Source organism: Colletotrichum costaricense (genome assembly GCF_030867565.1).
Source record: "Colletotrichum costaricense strain IMI 309622 chromosome Unknown Scaffold_14.1, whole genome shotgun sequence".
Lineage (NCBI taxonomy): Eukaryota > Fungi > Ascomycota > Sordariomycetes > Glomerellales > Glomerellaceae > Colletotrichum > Colletotrichum costaricense.
The window spans coordinates 805,426-830,639 of NW_026848243.1; the positions used below are offsets into that span (position 1 = coordinate 805,426).

The following is a 25,214-nucleotide window of genomic DNA, read 5'->3' on the forward strand; positions in this document are numbered from 1 at the left end:
AATGTGGGCCCCTTTATATCCAAGCTCAACCATTGGACGAGATCCATGAAAGATACGTCTTATCAGTTATCGTAATCGGCCGACCTTCTGCCGACAGAAAAAAAGTTCAATTTTCTGGCTGAGCTCTGAAGAGTTGGCGGGGAACTTTTTTTTCGCGATCAAGCAGTGAAGCTGGGAGGCGATCACGACGGGTTTTTGCACACCACACCTGTCAAACCGCCCAACATGCCTTCCACTTCATCAGGGCGGATCACAAAGTCCCGAAAGGGCAAGAACTTGACTCCCCATTCAAAGAACCACCGGTGGGAGTCATTCGCAGCCAAAATCGCGAAACTCAACGCACTCGATCCTCTGCGAAAAGTCCGCCGACACGACCTTGAAGCCGAAGACCTCGAATCCACAACCTCCTACTTCCGAACTGGCCTGCAAAAATGGTCAGAACTTAATATCTATAAGGGATTCTACGACGTCAAGACGAAAGCATGGTACATGAGCGAGACGCTGGCCCAGATTCTGCACCATGAAGAGAAGATCTTCAACTTGTTAGCCGAGGCGCTGGCGAAGCAGGATAAGGAGATGTTAGAGCCGCTCCTGGAACTGCTCACAGCATTTGCGCATGATATTGGAACGAGGTTCGAAAAGTACTACGCAAAGTCTCTCGATCTTATTGTTGCCATTGCCGCCAAGCCGCAAGACGCTGACGTTATCGAATGGACCTTCGCAGCGCTGGCTTTCCTGTTCAAATACCTGTCTAGGCTAATTATGCCTAATCTGCGACCAACATATGATGTTGTAGCACCTCTCTTGGGAAAGGCTCGTCATCCTCCTCACATTGCCCGTTTCTCCGCCGAAGCTTTGAGTTTCTTGATCAAGAAGGCTGCAGCGCCCGGTCACCGAGAGACCGCCCTCACCGCGATTGTCAGCCACGCAAGAGACGATCTCCGGAGCAGTGTCGGCGAACGCTCATTCCAGCTGTACCAGGATGGCCTCATGACCATGTTTGCGGAGTCCATGAAGGGTCCCGGCCAGACCATTCACTCGACCGGACCGGCCCTATTTGTGTCTCTCCTCAAGGCGATACCCGAGACGGAAGCGGATCTCACTCAGACTACGACGTGGACCGACTTGGTATGCGGTGTTTTGACCAGCATTATCCACCACTCGAACGATAAGGATCTCGCCGACGTTCTCGAGGCAATTCAGGAGCAAGTTAAGGCGGCTTTGAACGACTCCAAGCCAAGCAAGACTTGGAAGTTTGTCCCACTGATCAGGGTTCTTGGCACAGCAGCGGGTGTTCGTCACGGAAACCGCATCAGCAACTGGCCCGTTCTCGTTGAAAACTTGACTGCCATGTTGGTCTCTACGACACAACATGCCTCTGAGGTGACAGAAGATAAGCTGGATCTTGTATGGAAACATGTCATCGTCAATGCTGCGATTGTCTGGCATCAAGCGCCGGTTGAAGCACTTATTCCCTGCATGAAGGATTTCATGAATGCACTCCAGAGGGAGAGGCTCATGAGGTGGTACATTCCCTTCTGTGCCTACTTCTCCCAGCTAGACTCGACACGATTCCGAAGTCTATTCCAGACATATTTCCAAAGGTATATATGCCTTCACTCTGCCATTGGGCTCCTTGAAGCTAACCAGACATAGATTCATCGTCAGTCACTGGTCCGATGGTCAAAACGAAGATATGCTGTGTGTTTTCCTTCCTCGCATGGTGCAAAACGGAAGTCTACCTTCGCCGGGAGCAAAAGAGACGTGCAACCTCCCGCGCAGCTGGCAGGACCAGATCGTGTCAAAGTTTGAGCGACTCGAAAGCACGCCCTTCCCCGAGCGCGGCGCGTATGATAAGGACCCTCAAACATGGAGAGACAGATGCTTGCCAAAGTACTCTGCCTTGTTGGATCTCCTGTTTTCGACGACTGTTCACCCCTCAGCCAATGCAAAGATTGCGGAACTTTTACTTCGGAAACTGAGGCTGGCGCTCAAGCCTTCAACTACATTGGCGTCAGACGAGGTTCACTTCAGCATCAGCCAGGGTTTCCACGCGTATCTGCGAATGAGCAAAGCGGCGGGCCCAGTCGATCCAGCCTTGGACCCGCTCCTTCGTGCTGCTCTTCCCAGGTTCAGCCGTTCGGTGGGCTTCTTGGAAGCTTATCTCACCTACACCGAGCTCACACGAAACCAACCGCCTCCCGTCGACCGTCAGAGCAGTGATAGCAGTGAGGGCTCAGAAGAGGATCCGGTTGTTGAGGCCCTTATCGAAAACCTCTCGGCACCTTCGCATGAACTCCGTCTTGCGTCTCTCAAGATCCTCCAGCAATTCGAGTCGCTTCTCGATGAACACCATTGTCTCACTCTTATGCTGGACATCGGAAACACCCCTCTGGAGCCCTCCAGCTTGAGGAATATTGCGATGCATCTTCGCAAACTTGGACAAAATTACTCACAATTGAGCGAGAACTCGTGGCTCTTGAAGGCAATTCCCTCCTTCATGTTCGGCATGCTGACGGTCAAGCTCTCCCCATTATGGGACGATACCATCACAGCTTTGAAGTTGGTTGGCGCTACCAAGACTGGCGAAGAGGCTATTGCGACGACCGCGTTCAGTTGGTTAGAGACACCTTCTCCAAGATGGTCTGGACCACTCAGTCAGCCCACACTACAGGGTCGCCAAGCCATCACCGATTTTGACTGCCAGCACATGCAAGAGCTCTGGAGCACGGCGGAGGAGGTGGAGCAGGTTGTCAACAACGCCATCGATCTCATGCTGCAGTCATTTGACAAGCAGCAGGAGACTGTCGAAGCTCACGCTGGCAATGCTCGAGCACAGGCATTGAAGGTGCTTACTGCCATGCCTCACTTTGCCGAGAAGCGCTCTCGCAAACTCGTACCCTTTTTCCTGTCTTGGGCTGCTGTTGATGAAGACAACTCGTCAGAAAGCCAGGATGATGAGGATGCTGAAGTCAAGAGCGAAGACTGGTCTCTTTACGATCGCAAGGCGTTGGTTGGTGTTTTCGCTCTCTTCATCAACCCGAAAGCGCTCTACCAGCACGAAAGGGTCTACACTGCACTGCTTCACCTCATGGAAAATGGTGATGTGGAGGTGCAAAAGCTGGCGCTGAAAGCTATCCTCTCCTGGAAGCAAGCGGGCATTCGGCCTTACCAGGAGAACTTGGAGTACCTACTCGATGAAGCCAGATTCAAGAACGAACTCACAGTCTTCCTCCAAGGCGAATCAACGATCCAACCTGAACACCGCGGAGAGCTTATGCCTGTTCTTCTGCGGCTGTTGTACGGACGGACCATTTCCAAAAAGGGTGTTTCCAGTGGTCGACATGGTCTTCAGGCCACTCGTTTGGCCGTCTTAAGAACCCTCAGCGTTGAAGATACAGGCAGCTTCTTGGACATCGCTATTGGGTGTCTGAAAGGAGCTCGTGTCGTTGACGATTCCGGCTTCCGCACCAATTTGTTTGACCGAGAAATTCTTCCCGTTCGCAAGCAGACTGGTTTCATGAACATGATGCTGCCCCTTATCAATGAGCTGGGGCAGCACGTGGGTCCGTACGTTGAAAAACTGCTCAATCCTGTTCTGTACTGTCTCATTTTTGCATGCCGACGGCTCAAGGAGTCAACTACCGTCGAGTCAGATGAAGAGGTGGAGGAAACGAACGAGGAATCTCAGGAGTCTCTGCTCAAGACCATTCGGACTGTCGGTGTCAAGTGTCTCATTGCACTGTTCCGCAATGCCCAAGACTTCAACTGGACACCATATTCTGAACCCATTGTCAACGAGGTCGTTGCTCCCAGGATCGAGAAGCTCCCCGTTGAGACGGCCCAGTCAATTTCTAGCATCATGCAGCTTGTATCGACTTGGTCTCAGCTGCCAAAGGCAGCACTCTTCATCTCGATCAACGACCAGATCCTGCCCAAGGTTGTCGAGTGCGTGTCGATGCCCAAGGCGAAGGAAAACGTCAAGATTTTCGCCCTCAGCATCATCCGCAACCTCATCAAGCTAGCAGCGGCACCAGCTGTGGAATCCGAGTTCAATGAGCTCATTCGTACTGAGCTTCTGGATGCAAACATGGAGCTGATGTTGAAGACCGTCACTACCACGCTGGAGACGCAAACCATGAGCAATGAACTGCTCGAGTCTTGTATTGAGACCATTGTCGAGCTTTCTCCGCTTGTTGAGACCTCGGCGAACGTGCGCGAGACACTCAAGATCGCAACTTTCCTCCTCAATCAGCCTCCGAGAAGAGTCAACCCCAGAGCCAAGGGCAAGATTCTCCTCATTCTGGAGCGATTCATCACCATCCTTAGCTCCGAGGAAGCGGAAGAGAAGACTGCTGATATTGCCATCTTTGAGACCCTGTCTTCGCTCTTCAGTTACTTCAAAGACAGGGACAACAGGCAGTCTTTGGCCCGCGTCCTCACAGTGTTGGCCGAGAAGGACACGACCCTTCAGGAGATTGCCGAAATCTGCCGTGACCTCAATGCCTTCGCACCGAACCGCATCGACGAGCCAGATTACGACAAGCGGCTCGCCGCCTTCAACCGAATCACCAACACGGAAACACCTTTTAATGTCAAGCAGTGGCTTCCTCTATTGCACAACTTGATTTACTATATCCGCTCCGACGAGGAATATGGTATCCTGGCATCGAACTCTGCAGACTCCCTGCGCAAGTTTATCAGAGAGGTGGCGGCCTGCTCAGACGAGACATCCAAGAGCGGCTTCGAAGCCCATCTGAAGACTATTCTGTTGCCTTCTATCTACACTGGAGCTCGTGAGGAGTCTGCCATCGTCAGGAGAGAGTACTTGAGAGTCTTTGGCTACATTCTTTCGCAGATGCCAACCTGGGAGCCTGTTGCGGATATGAAGGGGCTCTTGGCCAGTGATATGGAAGAGGAGACGTCTGAGTTGCCCTTCTTTTTCAACATTCTCAGTCCTGCGACGGCGCGCCAGCTGGAAGCCATCAAGATGCTGAACTCTGTCAACGACACCTCGGAGTTTGGCAGCCAGAATCTGAGCCAGTTCTTCATCCCTCTTCTCGAGCACTTCATCTTTGGCCGTGCTGAAGGTAGCGACGACCAGGGCTTGGGTGCTGAGGCGACCAACACGATCGGCAACTTGGCTCAGTCTTTGGACTGGAAGCATTACCGTGTTATTCTGCAGAGGTACATCAGCTACGTCGAGTCCAAGCCCAACAACCAGAAGCAGGTTATTCGACTGCTTGCCAAGTTCTGCGATGCTCTCGTTCTCGCAGTCGAAGAGAAGGGCGTCGAGGCGATGCAGATTGATGATTCAGAAACCTCCACGCCTACCAGCAAGAGACTTGTACTCACGACTCCCACACAAGAAAAGCTCAGCAAGGACATCAATAACCTCTTCCTCCCTCCTCTGGTCAAGCATATCCACGAGAAGGATGAGTCCGAGGTCAGTTACCGTGTACCCGTCGGTGTCATCATCGTCAAGCTTCTCAAGCTTTTGCCGTCCGAAGAAATGGGCCAGAAGCTTGCTGGTGTTCTGACCGATATCTGTCACATCCTGCGCAGTAAATCCTGGGATGCTCGTGAGATGGCCAGAGACACTCTTGTGCAAATCGCATCGGTCCTCGGCCCGACCTACTTTGGCTTCATCCTGAAGGAATTGCGCGGCGCTCTCAAGCGAGGTTACCAACTTCACGTCATGTCCTATACCCTACACTCGATGCTCCTCAAGGTTATTCCTCAGTTCCAGCAGGGTGATCTCGACTATACTCTCCGGGCCATTGTTGCGATCATCATTGACGACATCTTTGGCGCTACCGGTCAAGAAAAGGATGCCGAAGGTTACATCAGTGAGATGAAGGAAGTCAAGGCAAGCAAGAGTCAGGATTCCATGGAGTTGATTGCCAAGTCGGCCTCCATCAGCCAGCTTGTCGTGCTCGTCCACCCTCTGCAATCTCTGCTCATGGAGAAGGTGGATCTCAAGTTGGTCCGCAAGATTGACACTCTGCTGGCAAGAATCACCGCCGGTCTCATGCAGAACCCGGCCGCAGAGAGCCGTGACACTCTCGTCTTCTGCTACGAGGTTATTCAAGAAGTTTACAAGAGCAAGAAGCCAGAGGTGCAGCCCAAGATCGACTTCCGCCTGAAGAAGTACCTCTACCAGAAGGGCGTGAAGAAGGACAACTCTGGCACCGCTGGGAAATACACCTTCAAGCTTGTCAAGTTCACCTTTGACATCCTCCGGTCGGTATGGAAGAAGTACGAAAGCCTGCGTACTGGCGCGAACATTGGTGGCTTTGTGCCCATCCTCGGAGACGCCATCATTGGCGAGGAGGATGACGTCAAGGTCGCGGCCTTCAAGCTTCTCACTGTGCTTGTCAAGGTACCTTTCAACAACAACGAGGACATCCAACTCTTCAAAGTCGCAGTCAAGGAGGCGACGAAGAGCATTTCCATGTCAACCTCAACTACAACCGACCTGTCGCAGGCGGCTCTGAAGCTGCTCTCGGTTGTCCTCCGCGAGCGTAAGGACATCCCCGTCAAGGACGCAGCCATCGACATGCTCCTCGGCAAGCTCAAGGACGACCTCACAGAGACTCTCTACCGTCACGTCACCTTCAACTTTGTGCGCTCTGTTCTCGAGCGCAAGATCGAGACCGCAGTCGTCTACGATACCCTCGACTACGTCGGCACCGTCATGATCACGAATGATGACAAGGATACGCGTGATCTGGCGAGAGGCGCTTTCTTCCAGTTCCTCAAGGACTACCCGCAGAGAAAGGCCCGATGGGTGAAGCAGCTCAACTTCGTTGTCGCCAACCTGACGTACGACCGCGAAGGCGGCCGCTTGTCCGTCATGGAGGTGGTTCACCTGCTTCTCATGAAGTCTGCGGACGACTTCGTGCAGGAGGTCATTTCCACCTGCTTCTTGCCCCTCGTCATGGTGCTTGCCAACGACGACAGCGAGAAGTGCTGCCTGGCTGCCGGGGAACTGGTGAAGGAGATGTTCCGCAAGGCTGATAAGGAGAGAACACAAAACTTCATGACGCTGCTCCGATCATGGGTTGAGCAGGAGGATAACCAAGCGGTGACAAAGCTTTCGCTGCAAGCTTTCGGGTTCTTCTTCGAAGCCAAGGAGCCCTCGACTAAGCACAAGAAGGAGCTGGAGTTGGTTCTCGCCAAAATTGGAGAGATTGTTGGTACAGGCGATATCCGCGTTGCCGATGAAGACCTTCTCAACACGGTTCTTCGCGACCTCCAGGTGCTGACGGAGAAGTACCCAGCAAGACTTCTGTCTACCGAGTCCAAGGAACTCTGGAGCGATGTCCGCGGCTGCCTCGTACACCCCGAGAACTCAGTCAAGCTTAGCGCCACCAAGGTACTGAGCACGTTCCTGGCGGACTATGCTGGCAAGCCAAGCAAAGCAGGCGAAGTACTCCAAGGATCTCATGGTCTGAACCTCGAGCTCGAGGACTTGGAGGAGCTCGTGAGGTTGACGCTGTACGCCCTGAGAACACCAGAGATCGACGACGCGCTTGCCGAGGAGATCAAGCAGATCTTGATCTTCCTTGGCCCCCGTCTGCCCGTCAAGGTGCAAACCGTGCCCGAAGCAGACACTCTCGGCGACCGCGACGAAGCCGAGGCGGAAGAGGATAGAATTGAGGAGCACCGCAAGGATCTGCAGTACTTGTTCTGGAAGCTCTCGTCCATCCTGCGTAAGGACGTCCGGCCCAAGTCGACCGCCATCACGCCCAAGACGGTCGCCATGGAGGTGTTGGAGACCATCTGCCGCCGCGTTCCCCAGGACCACCTCGAGCCCTCATTCAAGACAATTCTCTACCCTCTGCAGAACCTCACGGACCCCAACATCCCTGTGCCCTACTCGACGGACGAGCTTTTCAAGACTAGGCTCGAGGCGCTCAAGACGAGGGCGCAGATCCTCATGGACTCGCTCCAGAAGAAGTTTGGCACGGCCGAATACACCAAACAGCTGTTGTCCATCAGGGAGGAGGTGCGGAACAGGAGACAGCAGAGGTCGAGCAAGCGCAAGATTGAGGCGATTGCGCAGCCGGAGAAGTACGGCCGGGACAAGAGGAAGAAGACGGAGAAGAAGAAGGAGAGAAAGAAGGTCAGGGGCCAGGAGCACAAGCAGCAGAGGCAGGCGTACAAGGGGTGGTAATCATCGTCAAAAAAGTTTGCATGGGCTGGCGTTTCTGGAAGGGGGTTAAAAAGAAAGGGTGCTCAAGAGGGTTTAAAAGGGTTGTATTCATATAGTACAGGGGCTGACCATTGCCCGTTCATATGTGAGATCTATTCTGTTGTTACATTGTGTCCCGCCATTTTAGTGTTCCCATGAGTGTCGATGGGTATCCGAAACGCCTTTATATGCAATCATCCAATCCATTGGCAGAACGAGGCCTCGACCGCCCTCATCGAGTCTGCCATACATATTGTACAGATTTTACAGTCGTTTTCCAAAGCCTTCAAGCAGACCCATCCTTCTTCGACTCCGCAGCTTGCGCATCAGCATCGGCACCATCAGCAGCAGCAGCAGCGCTCTCGTCGGGGTAAAACTCGATATCGCCATCCTCGCCCAGTGTGCCCCTCTTGACGAGCCTGCCCTTCTCGCGCATCAGGTCCTCGACGGTGACCTTGCGATCGCCAAAGATGCCCAGGTGGTCGCTGATGATGTGGCGGTTGCGGCATGAGGGGCAGGTGATGAGGACGGAGCCGTGATGGTATCCCTGCTTGGAGACCTTGTGCCGGGAGCGAGTGTCGCACGGCACGCAGGTGAAGTCGAGCTGGTAGTGCGGCGAGGTCTCCATGCGCATCTGTGCGGGCGTCTTTGCCTCGGCTTCGCGCGCTGCTCTGGGCTTCGGGACTGTGTGGGCGAAGCGCGCGGCGATTGTGGGTTGCAGGGGAGTTGGTGGCCTTTGTTGATTTTGGAGGGCTGAGAGGATTGGGCTGTTGCGTTTGAAGGGCGAGGCGCCTGGGCGAGCTTGTCGCAGCGCAGGCGCGAATTTTGTGAATGCTGAGCGCGAGGCCATGGTGATGTGTCGTCTGCGTTTTCGAAGGGAGGGATAGTGTTGGTGGTGGTGGCTTTGCGCTGGTGTGTGGTGGAAGCCTTTGATGTTGAAGTTTGTGGGAGAAGAGCTAGAGCTTGGCTGAGCTGTTCTCAAAGTGGACTGGGAATGCCGTCATTTTTTTCTGGAGTGTCACTGCTGCGCTTTAATTTTTTTTCCCCTGTAAAGAAAACGATGGAAACGACCGCCACTTGTGGCGCAGACGCGCTGTCCAGAGCGTCGATCCAAATGAACCAATTAGAGCGCTGTGAGGCGCAAGGATAGAGGACTTAATTGATTGGACCCAACTGCCTGGTCGCTCCTTCCGCCTCGCGTGTGGGAAGCGCGGACCATTCCGGCCTCGGGGCTCCGCAGCCTTGCCCTGCTGTGGCTTTCGCTGAACTTGCGACTTACATCCCGAGATTGTTTCCTTCCTCGAGATGCTTTGTATTAAATACCCCGACTCCTGCCGCAGAAACCGCAGTTCTTGACGCGGTCAGCTTCTTCTGCAATAGCCAGGCTGTCTTCTTCTTTTTCTGGCTTTCACGGCTTTTCACTTCTATTTCTTACGAAGCGTTGCAGCCTGGCTCCTCTTTTTATTCAGCATCCCTCAGTTGCCCGCCACACTTTCTGACGAGAGCTACCCCGCCGCCACCGACTCAGGTTTCCCACGATAGCTTTCTCGACTTGTAACGATCAGCCAACCACGACCGAATTCCGCAGCGATAGTACGGATACGACTCGAGGACATACACAGATACATACACGATGATTTCTGGTAGAGGTGGAGGGGGTACGGCCATGCGGGCCGGTCGCATTCGGCCCCCGCGCCGCCCCGGACGAGTAAGTCTTCCCAACTCCAGCAGTCAACCCCTGTTGTAGCTGCAATGTGTGTCTTTTGCCTCTTGTGCCTTTTGTGGTGATGGCTTCAGCGCCGACCAGAGTGTTGTGTCTATTATAACTGTGATCCTTGCATGCTTGTCTCCGTTCATCACGCACACGTCATGTGTATACTGTTCAGGAACCGTCGAGTTGCAAGGCGGCCGCTGAGATGCTTTGGATGACCACTAGCAAGACTTTCAGAACATAAACTAACCCGTGAAAAGTTGACATCCGGCATCGACACGAGCGATTTCGAGCAGTGCTGGGATACACTGAAGCAAGCCCTGACCGACATTCACAACCAAAACTGCAGCACACTCTCATTCGAGCAGCTCTACCGAGCATCTTACAAGATAGTCCTGAAGAAAAAGGGTGAGATGCTCTACGATCGCGTCAAGCAATTCGAAGAGCAGTACTTTTCCGAACACGTCATTCCCGATATCGAAAAGCTGGTCACGGCCAACCTCGTTAGCGCTGCAATGGGTGGTGCGGCTACTTCGGTCAACGAACGACGCAAGATGGGCGAGCACTTTCTGAGCGGCGTCAGAAAATCATGGGAGCATCACAACACGTCAATGAACATGACGGCTGATATATTGATGTACCTCGACCGCGGCTACACACAGGATGCTCGTCGGCCGTCCATCTACACCGCCACGATTGGCCTGTTCCGCGACCATATTCTGCGAGCGTCACTGAACTCAGGAGGTCAATATACTGTATTCGATATCCTCAACTCGGTCATCCTCGATCACGTCAACATGGAGCGCGATGGTGACACCATCGATCGGCATTTGTTGCGCAACATCATAAGGATGCTCGATTCTCTCTACGAGTCGGACGAGGAGCAAGAGGCAGAGAAGCTGTACTTGACGGTGTTCGAGCCCGCTTACCTTGACTCCGAGCGAACGTACTACAAGCGCGAGTGTGAACGCTTGCTCCGAGAGGCTGATGCCGGCGCCTGGCTGCGGCACACTCAGCGCCGACTACAAGAAGAAAACGACCGATGCGACACTACTATCCATTATGAGACGAGAGAGAGATCCATCAAGGTCGTTGAGGAAGAGTTGATTTCGGCGCATCTGGACGATTTTTTGAACCTTGAAGGAAGTGGGCTCAAGTCCATGGTCAATTATGATCGTGAGGAAGAGCTCACAATTCTTTACCAACTGGTTTCAAGGGTTGATGCCAAAAAGGCATCTCTCAAAAAGATTTTGTCCACACGGGTGGTCGAACTGGGACTCGAGATTGAGCAGATGCTCAAGGAGACGAATTTCTCTGCAGCGTCTGCGCCGGCCGACGGAGAAGATAATGAGGGCGGGGAGAAGGCCAAGGCGCTGAGCTCATCGGCTCAGCAGACGGCCGCGGCGATCAAGTGGGTTGACGACGTGCTCAAGCTCAAGGATAAGTTCGATAATCTGTGGAAAAAGTGCTTCCAAGAGGATTTGATCATCCAAACCTCGCTCACAAAGAGCTTTTCCGATTTCATCAACATGTTTACCAAGAGCTCTGAATACGTATCGCTCTTCATTGACGATAATCTTCGACGCGGCATTCGCGGCAAGACTGAGACCGAAACCGAGGCGGTGTTGGAGAAGGCCATTACTGTGATCCGGTATCTCTCAGATAAGGATCTGTTCGAGCGTTACTACCAGAAGCACCTGGCCAAGCGTCTTCTCAACAACAAATCGGAGAGTCATGATGTTGAAAAGTCAATGATCTCTCGAATGAAGCAGGAGTTGGGCAACCAATTCACGGCCAAGTTCGAGGGCATGTTCAGAGACATGGAGTCATCTGCCGAGCTGACTTCAGGCTATCGCGACCATATTAGGGGACTGGGCGACGTGTCTCGGAAGCAGATCGAGCTGGCTGTCAACATTTTGACTACCAACTCATGGCCTCCCGAGATCATGGGTCGCACCTCACAGTTTTCTGAAAGTGGTGGCTGCATCTTCCCCGACGATATCAAGCGTCTCCAGGAAAGCTTACTCAAGTACTACCTCACCAACCGCAGCGGCCGCAAGCTCACTTGGCTCGGGTCCACCGGCAGCGCGGACGTTCGGTGTACCTTCCCCGCGATTCCAGGAGGCAAGGGACCCCTGGCGCGAGAGCGAAAGTACGAGATCAACGTGCCGACCTATGGCATGGTGGTGCTGTTGCTATTCAACGAACTCGAGGAGGGCGAAGAGCTTTCTCTTGAGGAAATTCAAGCCAAGACCAACATCCCGATGTCAGATCTTGCGAGAACTCTGACTTCTTTGTCCATCGTTCCCAAGGCCAGAGTGCTCGCCAAGGAACCCGCGACCAAGGGCATCAAGGCCGGCGACAAGTTCAAGTTCAACGCCTCTTTCGTCAGCAAGACTGTCCGTATCAAGGCACCCATCATCAATGCTACCAGCAAGGTTGAGGGCGACGACGAACGGAAGGCAACCGAAGAGAAGAACAATCAGACTCGAGCCCACGTTATCGATGCCGCTCTTGTCCGCATCATGAAGTACGTTACCCACCACTTGATGTTCGGTCTCTTGGCTAAACTAACCCCATCATAGGCAACGCAAGGAACTTGGTCATTCGCAGCTCATTACGGAGGTCATTGATCAACTTAGCGGTCGCTTCAAACCCGAGATTAGTCTCATCAAAAAGCGAATCGAGGATTTGATTGTGCGAGAGTATCTCGAGCGCGTAGAGGATGCCTCGACGCCGACGTATCGCTACCTCGCTTAAGAAGAAGAAAGCCCTCCACCGGCCGCCTTTGGTGCGGTACAAAACGATGGACACGATTCTCATGATACAAGGATGTTAGAAGGGCATTTATGGCTGCATAGGGAGGGTTCAAGGGATTTCTTAAAAAATCAGGCATGGCGTTTTTCAGGAGGGTTGCTTGAGAAAAATGCACACTATTCGTCTGGAACACGGGCACAGGGACGGGAGAGAGGTATCCCCTACGTGGTGGTTCTGGGATACCGGGGATTTCGGCCTTTTGGTTGTCAGACGAACTCGGTTTCGTTGACGCTGCTCTTCATTGAAGGCAATTGAGTTTTCAGGTCACTTGACTCCCCGACGTCTACTCCAAGGGAATTTGATCTGGAATTGAATGAATGTACATACTTTGCTTCTTTTGCATGTATAGAATTCTAGGCCTACTTAACATGAATGGTCACAAGGTGTAGTCCTCGCCAGACGTATGCCAATGGACTCTACACACCTGATTATTCTGTGGGCTCTGCAGGGAATCACTATATGAGCAGCTCATAACTAACTGTCCTTCTCTAAGCTGACTGCGCCTTAGCCTCATAGTTGTACACTTTGCCAAATGCCATGTTTTGTTTCCTTTCCTGCGTCCGTCTTCCGTGTTCAGAGACGGAGGAGATCAACAGGATCGTCCCCGGGTTGTATGTTTTACAGCCCTTCTGAACACGAGCACCCGTATCTGGCCCCCCACAAACCTGTCGATCCTGCAGAGCAGATCTCATTGTCTCAATTGCCTACGTGTATACGGAATTATCCCCAAGTTTTCCTCCCCTTCTGCATGTCCAATCTCAAAACTTTCAAGTCCTGTTATTTCTTCTACTCCGTAGTGTAAGTTGCGCTACGGGATTGTGTCACACACGAATGACTTGAAAGGGTGCCCTTTCGATTAGTAAGAGGGGGGATCCGACTCGATCGGCGTCCCGGGGAAGGGTTCGAGTCCACTTAACCCGGGGGGGCGGACACCTCGAAATGCGCGGTGTACGGAGCACGGAGTAAAGTGAATCTCACGGACGACCAACAATGAGATTTTCGTGCCAGCAGCACCAGCACAGGGGGGACCAAACCACCGAACAGCAGAGAAAGCAGGAACACACGGAAAAAAGAGGAGGAAGTCCACAAAGGCAACCCCCCCCCCCCTTTGCACTCACATAATCGAGTTCCAAACGCTTTCCAAGTTGAAACCAACTGGGAAAGTTGAAAGGAGAGCAAAACCGCAGGACGATGGGGAAAATTCGGAATCCTGATCACGGGTGGGAGAATAGGCGCACTGGGAAAAAAAACCTCACATTTCCGTAGTAGGGTGATGGGATACAATGTAAAGGGACGCTACCTAATTCAAAAGACCGCAGAAGCAGGGCGCTCCTTCCCCCCCCCCCCCCCCCTTCCCCTTTACAAAAAACACCCCAAAAAAAAAAAAAAAAAAAAAAAAAAAAAAAAAAAAAAAAAGAAAAACAACAAAAACACACACCCAAACACACAACCACACCACCCCACACACAACACAACACAAACCCCACCACCACACACACACAAAACACAACACCACGCAAAAAAAAAAAAAAAAAAAAAAAAAAAAAAAAAAAGGGCGGCATCGGATCTCACACTCTCCTGTATTTCCTCTCCAATCATGGAGAAGCCAAGCAAGCATACGCATCAAGATGGAGACCCAAAGAAAATCCGAGAGACGCAGGCAGGACCACAGCTTGGATTCAACCCAGATTTCGGAGGCCGTATGTAGCTGCAGCACCACTCACACGCTCACACATAACCGGGGCGCCCCTACTTCATACACACAAGTAAGGTACCTTTCAAACATCAGGCCACCACACACCCCTCGGCCCCCAATCCTGCAGGCCGTTTTCATGCCCTCCCTTCCTTCCGGTCGGCTTCATCATTCTCCTGCAATCTATTTGGCAATGACAGCTCGCTCGGGAGAGAGAGAGAGAGAACAAGTAGAGTTTTCGTCACACGCGTGGGGATTAAGACGAGCGGTCTTCTCCGGGAAACTTTCAGCGCGCATATAGCTCTTGACAAAAAAGCTTTCTACTCCGTAGGTTCAAGGGTGGAGTTTCCTACGGATACGATGCACGGGATCCCGGGGGGTTTGATCGGGAGCGTTGACCAGCTTGCGATCGGCGCCGAACGGGGGGGGGGGGGTGTTCAAGAACTCAAGTGCAGCTTGGTGCTAGGTGGGCTCCTGCTGGATATTCCGTAGAGGTAAACGAGTAACTCTGCGAAAAACGAGGCGATGCCGAAGGGATGGATGGAATGATGAGACGAGACGAGATGAACAGCGGGGTCCCGTCTCGTCGGAAACTTTTTTCGAAAGAGGGAAAGAAAGAAAAAAAAAAGTTGGAAAAATCATCCGGTTTACTGCCTTTCGCCTACCCTACGAACAAAGTGGAATTCTGCCCGGGTCAATGATCGACAATGGTGGTCCCTTCCCATCTGACAACATCTAGGTTTTTCTCATCATTGGGTTCAGTACCTATCCCAGGAAGAAGGCGGGCAGAAAGAAGGAAAAAAACCCAATCGTGTCATCATTCCTAATAGAGTGCCAGCATGGATGGCATGAAGAAAAGGGAGAAAGGCCACCAGAATTATCTACCCAGACGGAGCAAAATCTGTCCTAGAAGATGGATGGGGAATCAAGTTACTGACAACAAGCCCAGTAGAGGCAATAATGCCAGGAAGGCTGAAAATGAACTCGAAGAAATGAAGAGACTCCCGCGATTCCCAGAATACCGTAACCCAATCTTAGTACTTCCCGCCCACTCTTAATCGAATAGAATAGGACCAGGCCCAAACCGGGCCTTGGAACATGTGAAAAGAAACGCCAGTTCCTCCGTCCCCGGAAGATAACTTTTTAATGCGATGAAAAAAAGAACTCCGATTTTAATAACCTGTGATCCCCCTTGGTGTGGCGACGCGATGCAAATGGCGATGATGGGGGTGGGATGCGATGAACGATCCGGTGAGACACAAAGGACGATGCTGACGCCGCGATGCGTCTTTCACATGTTATGCTGCTTCTCACGAAATTCGCGCCGTATGTCTTCCACCTTGGACCCGTCCCGCGGACATGACCACCCGCTCTCCTCGATCTTGACTCTGTCGAGGCATTTGGAACACCGCCACCACTTGGGATAGATCTTGCGCTCCTGCAGCCACGCGACCGTCATCTCAAACGTCTTTGCGCTCACGTCCTCCTTGTGGACGTCGGTAAGGTGGATGCGCAACCGGTCCTTGCGGTTGAACGGTTCGTTCTTGCGGTTGCATGCCGGATAGTCGCAGAGGAAGACCCCGGCGGTGCCGTCCTTGTTGCTGATGCTGTTGTTGCCCGCGCCGTTTATGCTGTTATTCCTGTTCCCTTGCGCCGCTGTCGCTGTCGCCGTCGCCGTCGCCGTCCCTGTCGCCCCCGCCGCTCCTGCGCCCGCAGCTTTGCCCTTAGCCTTGCTGGTGCCAGCTGGCGGTTTCTTGGTTGTGATTTTGGGACTTGGATTACTGGTGCTTGTCGCGGGCGTGATATCTTTTAGGGAGAGCGCGGGCGAAGGCGCCGTGGTTTGGCTATCGACATGAGCCTGTTTGTAATGCTTGTCGAGGTCGACTTTCCGTTTGAATGGCTTCGAAGGACATGCTGCCGATAGACAGGTCCATTCGATATCTTGGACTTTTTGTATGGGCGATTTGCTCGTTGCGATGCGCGGTACAACGTTGGGGAGCTCTTCCGAGGGCGAATGCTGTTGTTGCAATTGCCAGAACCCGCCGTCGTCGGTCAATATGTAATTGTACTTTGAGCAGTCAAAGTTGGGATACGGTAGCTCGGCCCTTTATGGTTGAGTCGCGAGAAAGGGTCAGCATTGAGAAAAGAGCTGTAAAAGAAAACTCGCGGCATGTCTTCAATTGTCGGGTGAGAAGATGGAGGGGGCTCTCTTGGATGCTCTCTCAATGGATGTAAACGGGGAGAAAAAAAGAGCGGCGGAGGTGCTGTGCTGTTGTCATCAAATTGAGACTTACCATGGTTCGATGGTAGACATGTTTGCGCTACCTTTGCTCACGGCGGCGTGCGGTCTTTTTGCGGCGGTTGGAGGGGCCATCATGAACGTGGTTTCTTTGCCCGGGGATATAAATCAGCGTTGTGTCTCTTGCTCTCTCCGTAATCCTGGCATGGCGAATCTGTCCTCTCCTCTCTCATCCTGCCGCGCCTCGTATGGCCAATTTCCCGTGTTTCGTAGCAGGCCTACAGTCGATCCAGACGTCGGCAATCGAGATAATGCAAACAAAAAGAAGGAAAAATCAAGAGCAATCAATTGAACCCAGGGAACGCAGAAAAAGGGAGTGAGAACAAACCTTCGGGCTTGGCTAGAGACATAATAGGCCGCGGGTGCGCGGCGAAAGAAAGATGAGATACGGGTAATTCGGTACGGCGATAGAGAGAAAGAGCAATCGTCGTCCGTGTCAGGTGAGACTCAGACGGATCGCGGAGCCGTCATGGGAAAGGCAGACAGACGAACGGACGGGAAGGCTGGGATGGGTTGGTTTTGGTTTTGGCGTGCCGTTGTAGTTGGTGATGATGGTGAAGGAGGGAAGAAGTTGGACGTAGGGATCATTTCATACTGGGCCTCCAAACCCCCGACGGGAAAGGATGAAAATAGTGAGTTTGCGAACAGGACGGAAGGTCTTTAATGCTCGGTTGTTTGTTCGTTCCTTCCTTTGGGGACCAGGAGATGAATATTGCTTTTCTCCTCTCCTCTCCTCTCCTCTCCTCCCCTCCTACCTCCCTCCCAGGGCAAGCCGCAACACAACACACCACAGCAAACCAACCAGCTCGAAACCCGGGCGGACCAACCAAACCAAGGGGAAGAACGAACCAACTTAGTACCTACCTACAATGGTCAAAAGGAAAATGAGAGAAAAAAAAATGAGCAAGAGAGGCAAAGCAAAGCAGGAGTGGCAGCAGCAACAGCAACAGCAACAACAGCTGTAGCAGCAGGAGCATGAGGATCAATCGGGCCAATTCCAAGGGACCAAAGAGACTAGGTAGGTTGAGCAAGGTCCCAGGTTGGTTCAGGTACGGCGGCCGTTCGTACGGCACAGCTAAAAGTACTTTCGCTTATTGGGGGGTGACTGTGACTGCAAATGCTACTGCGACTGCTACTGCAAGATTGCTTTAAAGGTGCGTTGAGAAAAGGTACCATATCTGCTCTGGGTGATCCGTAAGAGCAGGGTAATACGGGTAGTCAAGCCAAGGTATCCGTAAGGTAAGGTAGGGGGCATCATGTAGCAGCAACATCAACAGCAGTACCCGTAGGAACAACTTGAACAAGTTACAACGGCCAACAGCAACCAGGACAGCAACAGCAGCTCATGCGACAGCGACACAACTGCTACAAAAGGTCACGGTACGTATCCTGTTCGTAGCAACGCATCTGGTGAGAGTGGCGGGGTTTAAAACGCTGTTTGCCCAATCCCCGGGAAGAACGGTTCGCCCATTTCGTTCTCGAGCAGGAGGGGGGGAGTGTCTCTTGAGACTTGTCCTTGAAATTCTTGGATTCCTTCGGGGCGCCTTGGGGGAGAGGGAGGGGGTGGTAAAGGGGGGTGTCAGGATGTCTGGGTGTGGCTCCTAGCCTCCCACACCAAGTGACTTGGCGGGAGTGAGGGATGAGATGTGATGGAACTGCGGCGGCGGCAGCAGCAACAGCAGCAGCAGCAGTAGCAAGAGCAATCACGGCATGTAGCGTGCGTTGGATGAGCGGGCGAGCCTGCATCTGTCTCGTCTCGCTGCTGGACTATAGCCGTAAAGGTTAGGTATGCGTCCCTATGCTAAGGCAGGGTAAGGAGTATGATAGAGGCGCGAGGAGTGTGTGTACATGTGAGTATGAGAGAGTGTGAGTGTGTGCGTGTGTGTGTGTGTGTGCTGCTCCGGGATGAGAATAGATTTGATAAATGGTAATAAATAATAGTTGCCCCGTCACTTATTATCCGAATTCAAAAAAAGGATTGGGATCGGAGGGGCAGAGCCTAGAGGGTGTAAGAGGCGACCAGGATCAAGGACGTGCGTGTCCATCATTCCGATAGACGACATGAACAACGACGACAGACGGGTCTGTTTGAAGCATATGAGACGAGGCGAGAGTGACGAGTGCTTGAGCCTTCCATTGAGCCTCGAGCATTCACCGTCCGGTGATAGGAGGAGTCTGGGAATCTGAGTTCGAGAGGGCTGCATTGGTGCAACGACTTGATGAGCGGCAGCGGGAGATGACGTTGGTAGCGCTCTGGTTCGGATGCTGGAAAGGAACTTTCATGAAAAGGATCGTTGGTGCGAACAAAGTGCAAGGTCAGGGGAAGGTGAAGAAGGTAAGGTATTGTCAGCAGTACACGGCTTTACGCAGTACTGTGTAGGTGGCAGCAGCACCCACCTCCACCTCAGAGGTCCACGTATATTTTCGTACGAAGGAAGAGGTGAGGTAGGTGTCTGCGGGGGAGAAGTGTATCCGTCCGAATGGGATGGGCCCCGATGCTGCGAGTGATTGACGGATCCTGCGGACGATACGATGAGCTCAAGCCGAATAAATATCTCAACGGGGTTTCCTGCTGACAGCTATCATCAGCTCTTAACCTGCCACAATTTGCTTACATTTCTGAGCTTCTTCACCTTGCGCCGCGTTGAAGTTGAATCATGGATGGTAGACGATGCGAGACCCTGAGTCAAGGACCTGGCCTCAGGCCCGAGTGGGCTCGACAAGATTTCGTGATGATCACCGAGCATGGGAGCCTAGGAGGTGCGGGCTCCAACAGTTTGTGGGGATGGGGTGGAGACCGCCTCACGGTTCGACGGTCCAGTTGCATCTCGGGATTCATTATATACCCCCCAGCTCATGTTGTTGGTGACGAGCGAATGTGATGACGGTTGAGCGAGCGGGCGAGCGAGGAACCTGACCCTTCGAAGCAAATGATTTGTTCATGTTTTGATCATGATGTGGACGCCGAAGACTTGGGGTTCCAAGTTTGTAACTGTCATTGAGACTCCGGCGGCGGCACGGCGAGACAAGACAGTCTGACGGCGGGCGGGAGAGACGGTAAGGGAAGAAGCAAGTACTGTCTGACTGTGTACCTACTACCTAGTGGGTAAGGTACTGTGCTCTGTACGGATACCTCAGCGAGAGATGGGAATATTGGATGCTTTGCCGCGGGATTTTCTGTGACGAAGAGATGTTGCGATTGGACTCTTTTGCATTCTAAGAAGGAAAGATTGAGGTGCTGTTAGATGATACGTATTGTCTCGGGCTCCGGATTCTTCCAGAGGTGTCTCATTCCCTTCCATTCCAGGATTACCTAGGGCGAGGTAGTTCGCAGCTTCCAAGTTGGTGAAGCGCTTGTGGTGATTACCCTAAGGTAGCAAGCTGCTCAGAGTACGTACCCCAAATAATATCGGAGGAAATGACGGGACCTTAGGCAGAACAAGATGAAGCAAGCAGTTGAGCATAAGGTAGGTAAGGAAGGTGGCTAACAGGCGAACACAGATACCGCGGCAGCGTACGGATACACGATGCCACAAAGCGTTTGAGCATTGCGACTACTTGTATTCCATCCCGAGGCTCTGAATCCAGAGGCCCCAAGCTCATTAAGCGAGCAGGGAGTTACCCACACAAGCTGTGCCGTTTGGGTAGGTAACTGTGACTCTACCTTGGACTCCCAGAATCAGCGCCACGGAATACAACCTGAGGGCTGCAAGGCTTGAAGCTCCGACCCGGATCTTCTTCCTCGAGCTGCCGCATGAATGCATTACTGCGTTGGCGCACGCCATTTGCCTATCTATCGGCTTCCCACGCTACCCTACGCAGGAATATGTTCCTAACTGCCTCGGGAGGTTGATCGTCGCAAGGTAGGTATGGATGGACGTGAGGGTGATGGCGCATTGGCGAGCGAACCGTGGGCCTGGCAATATCTGAGCTTGCCTTGAGACACCAACAAAAGCCGCAGGCATCGAAGGGCGTGGCGCGGTCGGGCTGGAATTGATGGAAGGTAAGGAAAGGTGAAGAGAGAGAGCCACGAGCAAGAAAGAGAAAAAAAAAAGTCTGCTTTGGCTCGGCCGTCATCCCTTCTTTCATTCCAGCTCATTGGCCTCACGTCACGATTTAGCGGGCGATGGCTGCTTCTTCTTCACATTAGTGCCATTCTTGCCATCTGGGGGTTTCCTTGGGGGTCTGCCGCTTGGGTCGCCATCGTTAGGTACCGCTAGTCCGTCATTGGTCCTTGGGGCGATCGTCGACCGAGTGGTGGTTGTCTTTTAGTTTTGGAGGGGGAGTCTAACAGAGCTTCCAGCCTTTGCTTTCTCCCACCGCCTCCAGATTCTTTTCAGTAGAAACTCCCGTCTCGGTCTCAGAGAGACGGGTCCATACCTAGATGCGCGGGTGCTTGGGAGAGAGACAAGATGCTGCTAGAAACCGGAGTCTGGAGACAGACGACCATGCGGTGTGGAAACACACTCCGGCTTGACAGCCTTGAATGCGACTTGGCCGGCTCTGACTTGCCAGAGGCATGCAAGAGGGGTCCCCCTCCATGATCCAGCTGCCGCGCTGTCCTATCCCATGGAGCCCGATTGAGGATTGTGTGTCGCCCCAGCTTGAAGCTACCTATGGGCTCTGAGCTATCCTCGGATGTGGTTCTCAAGCTTTCTCGTCTGTCTTGCTCCCCCGTCCGGATGCGTCCGTACTCGCGGGGGGATCAATGACGGGAAATAGAAACCAGGGAAGTAATGGGTAGTAGTAGCGGGCGGTTGTGTCATAAAGCAAGGCGGTGGTTTGGGTACGGAGTGCGGTGTACGGAGTAGTGTTAGTTGCAGCCCAAAGTCAGATACACCATGACGAGAAAGAAAAGTCTTCCTTGGTTAATGGAGGGGCGGTCAGAGCTCTTTGGGCTGAGTTGGCTGTCTCTCTCTCTCCGCTTCCTTCATTAAGCTTGCCCATATCCCCTTCGGTGGTCGGATCTTTGCCGGATTCTTCCCTTTCTCTTCCCTATCGTCTTGTCATTTACCTGTTGTGTTTCCTCTTCTTCTGACTGACAAAGTCGGATGGAGGACCAGCGGGAGATGCATCACTACAGCCTTTGAGCGTTTTTGTTTCTTTCCGAGCGTGGAAGGAATACAGAGGTCAACCAACGACCAACGAGAGGGCGAGCCCCGCAGCTCGCCCCCCGCGCGACCGAACGACGGGAATTGTCACGATAGGAAAGAAAGACAAACAGGAAGAAAGAGAAAGAAGCAGACAAAGGGTTGTTTCCGTGTGAAAACACTGGGAGTTTCGAGGGAAGGAATTGGTCAATTCACAACAAAGTTGGCAAGAGGTAAGCTACGTTCTTTCTCATTTTCATCCCATGTTTCCCTCGTCGCCTTCCTCTTCCAGCTTTTGGGGAGTTAGGCCTCCTTCCATCTCTTACAGCTGCCCTTTGGCCTTTCCTTCCCTTTCGTTCCCCTGCCTTGATCACATGATTCACATACCTACCGGTACCTTCCCTTCCCGCATCATGGTTCGTCTGGCATTCGGCCCAAGGTAGCGAATTCCTCAAGCGTTTGCTCGAGCATGCATCTCCCTCAGCCTCAGCCTCTATGTACAACAATATATCCATTCATCCCTTCTCATTACCCAACTCCCACGAGACGAACCCGAAAATTCAAGATCCAAGACGGGGAACACGGACGACCGGACAGGGGCCCCCTTTCTCCTCTCCCACGCCAACCAAACGTGTGGGAAACCGTGCCGTTTTACGGTTTTCTAGTGCCAATCACCAATCCCCACCCCTGAACTGAATTGACGAGATTACGGATCCAGCCCACACTGCCTTGCTCAGCACCTACCGAGACTTTCCCTGCCTGGGTACCAAGTACGGAAAAAGAAAAGCTGACGGGAGAAAAAAAAAGATCGCCTTCGGTTCCTCAGTACCGAGCCACCGCGACCACGACGAGACAAACGTCAACAATACCATCATCACCAAACGCCTTCATCGACTTTGCTCAGCCTCTGCCTAGTCAGCACCAACTTTCTACCGCATTGGGTACCCAAATTCTGCCTGCAGCATCACGCTTGCCCATCCCCCAAGGCAGCTTTCTTTAGCCTTTACCGCCCCTTAGGTACCTCTCATCGCCCCAAGGTGCGTACGTGTTCCGTTCCGCGCGTCAGGAAAGCTAATTCCACGAGGAATGGAGCTGAAAAGACACATGGCCTGAACCTCCCAAAATGTTTCAAATCCACCATTCTTCCTACAAAACCAATACCATCCACCCTGTGCATGCATCCCGCTAACCTGCACCCGCTCATATAGAACACGGTCTTTTCCTGTGTGACGATCAACAAACCGTACAAAAGTCTCCCCCTGACATTCTGCATCTTCATCTACCCTCCTCTACCGACGCCTTCCACCTTACCGACGCGCATCAATCGCATTTTCCACATCCAACACCGACACCATGGCTCGCATCCAGATCCCCATCGATGCCCTGACGAACCGTCTCGGCCTGCAGGAGCGCTTCAACAGCATGCGTTCCGGCGGTTTGAGCGGCCGCTTCGCCAACCTGCGCCCTGTCGGCGAGTTCTTCGACATGAAGCGCCTCTCCAAGCCCGCCAACTTTGGCGAGGTCCAGTCGCGATGGAACTACAACCTCTCCTACTTCTCCAGCAACTACAGCGTCGTCTTCTTGATGCTCAGCATCTACGCTCTGCTGACCAACTGGCTGTTGCTTTTCGACATCATCTTTGTCATTGCGGGCATGTTCCTCATTGGCAAGCTCGACGGTCGTGATCTCGAGATCGGCTCTTTCAAGGCCACCACATCCCAACTGTGGACCGGTCTTCTCGTCATCTCTGTGCCCTTGGGCCTGTACGCCTCGCCTTTCGCGACGCTGCTCTGGCTCGTTGGTGCTTCTGGCGTGGTCATCCTCGGCCACGCTGCTTTTATGGACAAGCCTATCGATGAGGCTTTTTCCGGGGAGGCGGTCTAGATGGTCGGCCGCGAGCTCCCAAATTTGCGCCCCAGTGGGGAAGACCATCAAGGCGCGGGCGGAGGAAACAGGGAGCTGCGCAACAGGGGTCCTGGGAGGACGGGACGAGAGTTGTCGAGGAGCTAGAGGAGACGGAATTGGACAATTCAGATACGCAAGGCGTTGGTTTGGTTTCGCGAGGAAAGCGTTTCGCAAGCGACCCGCTCCGCTTTACGGGTACAGACGTGGGTGACCGGACGACGGCATTGCGTAGAGGATACGACTACCAGCATTCGGACGATGACGAGGACGACAGCGAAGACGACAGCGAGGACTCGGAAGAGTCCTCTTCGGAAGACGACGAAGAAGAGGAAGAAGAGATTGATTGGGATCAGCTTTCTCCGAGAGAGCGGGATGAGGCGCTCGCGCACAGAGCTCTGGCCCGTATCCGACGTGCACAAGAACGGGGCAAGCTCGAGGTCAACCTTAGCAAAGAAGAGATGGCCGCCCTAGAACGACGGAGGAAGCGCATTGAAAAGGAAGCACGCAAGCAGGAGCGTAAGCAGCGGCGCGAAAAGGAGCAGCGGTTCGCCATTCCGCTGTCGCAATTCCAGCCAACCTCCTCTCGCAGAAGGTCGCCTACGTTGGCTCTGGAGGACGACCTGCCCCGCCATCCGTCGCCTGGAACCTTCGCCAATGTCCAAGACGGTGGTGCGATGCCGCCCATGGGATACTTTCCGCCGCCCAACGCTTCGCGCACCCGCCCTAGATCGGCAACTTCCGCTTCGCAGCGACCGACGTCTCGAATCATGGGCGAGAGGGGCTCGTCGCCCTTCAACTATGCCTACGTCCAGGGGCCTCCAGGCCAGCGTTTGCCATCGGATAACATGTCGCCTGCTTCTTCGACCTCGTCTCTGCCAAAATCTCGAAATGGCGTTGACCCATTCCAGTTCCAGACTGAAGGTCCCGCCAGTGCCGCTCGACGCAACGTATCGGGCTCCACCGACGGGCGCCGAACATCCGTTGCGCCTCCGACGGGTCGAGGCGGCCGGGCTCCGCGCGGGCCGCCACCCGAGGAGAGTAGCAGCGAAGAAAGCAGTGAGGCGAGCAGCGAGGAAAGCACCAGCGACGGCATCGGAAACGGTGCTCAGATCGTCGAGCCGCCGCAGCGTCCGCCGTCATCCGGTCCGACTACGCGGAGAGGTCGCAAGGAGGCCGTTGCCGTGGAGGAGGCTGCCGCCCGTGAACCGGCACGTGAGGTTTCGCGGGGCAAGAAGTCTGCCAACCCGTCGCCGTCCAAGAGGAAGCCTACCGGTGGTCGGCGCAAGAAGAAGTAGTCTTTTCGCTGTCAAGGGCTGGGTCAAAAGTTGTCTGCCGTGTCTAGTACCGATAATAGAAACGATACTCCGTATTTCTTAATGAATTCCTTGCTCTCCCATTGCCTGCATCTCTGTGCTTCTAGTCTCCATGCGTACTCCCCTTGACAAGTTTGTTTAAAGGTCATCAATCGTATCTTGATATATCTAGAGGTATATATGTAAATG

General features: G+C 53.3%; 6 protein-coding genes across 6 annotated transcripts; 4 read left to right on the forward strand and 2 right to left on the reverse strand.

Moving 5' to 3' along the window:
* Window positions 1-225: 225 nt before the first annotated feature.
* CCOS01_12165 (down-regulated in metastasis) lies at window positions 226-8,179 on the forward strand (the record flags this gene model as incomplete). Its single annotated transcript, XM_060460314.1, has 2 exons — window positions 226-1,604; window positions 1,657-8,179. The coding sequence occupies 2 exons, from the start codon at window positions 226-228 to the stop codon at window positions 8,177-8,179; spliced, it is 7,902 nt and encodes a 2,633-aa protein (XP_060309257.1).
* Window positions 8,180-8,483: 304 nt separating this feature from the next.
* On the reverse strand, window positions 8,484-9,047 carry CCOS01_12166 (DNL zinc finger; the record flags this gene model as incomplete). The annotated part of the gene is made up of 1 exon (XM_060460315.1): window positions 8,484-9,047. One exon carries the CDS (start codon window positions 9,045-9,047, stop codon window positions 8,484-8,486), a length of 564 nt encoding a protein of 187 aa, XP_060309258.1.
* A 783-nt stretch (window positions 9,048-9,830) lies between these two features.
* On the forward strand, window positions 9,831-12,668 carry CCOS01_12167 (Cullin family protein; the record flags this gene model as incomplete). The annotated part of the gene is made up of 3 exons (XM_060460316.1): window positions 9,831-9,905; window positions 10,169-12,438; window positions 12,494-12,668. 3 exons carry the CDS (start codon window positions 9,831-9,833, stop codon window positions 12,666-12,668), a joined length of 2,520 nt encoding a protein of 839 aa, XP_060309259.1.
* A 3,041-nt stretch (window positions 12,669-15,709) lies between these two features.
* CCOS01_12168 (uncharacterized protein) lies at window positions 15,710-16,795 on the reverse strand (the record flags this gene model as incomplete). Its single annotated transcript, XM_060460317.1, has 2 exons — window positions 15,710-16,523; window positions 16,713-16,795. The coding sequence occupies 2 exons, from the start codon at window positions 16,793-16,795 to the stop codon at window positions 15,710-15,712; spliced, it is 897 nt and encodes a 298-aa protein (XP_060309260.1).
* Window positions 16,796-18,097: 1,302 nt separating this feature from the next.
* Window positions 18,098-18,322, forward strand: CCOS01_12169 (uncharacterized protein; the record flags this gene model as incomplete). The annotated part of the gene is made up of 1 exon (XM_060460318.1): window positions 18,098-18,322. A coding segment is annotated over one exon (225 nt), but the record flags the coding sequence as incomplete, so codon positions are not given.
* Window positions 18,323-23,160: 4,838 nt separating this feature from the next.
* On the forward strand, window positions 23,161-25,007 carry CCOS01_12170 (prenylated Rab acceptor 1; the record flags this gene model as incomplete). The annotated part of the gene is made up of 2 exons (XM_060460319.1): window positions 23,161-23,685; window positions 23,727-25,007. The coding sequence occupies 2 exons, from the start codon at window positions 23,161-23,163 to the stop codon at window positions 25,005-25,007; spliced, it is 1,806 nt and encodes a 601-aa protein (XP_060309262.1).
* Window positions 25,008-25,214: the final 207 nt, after the last annotated feature.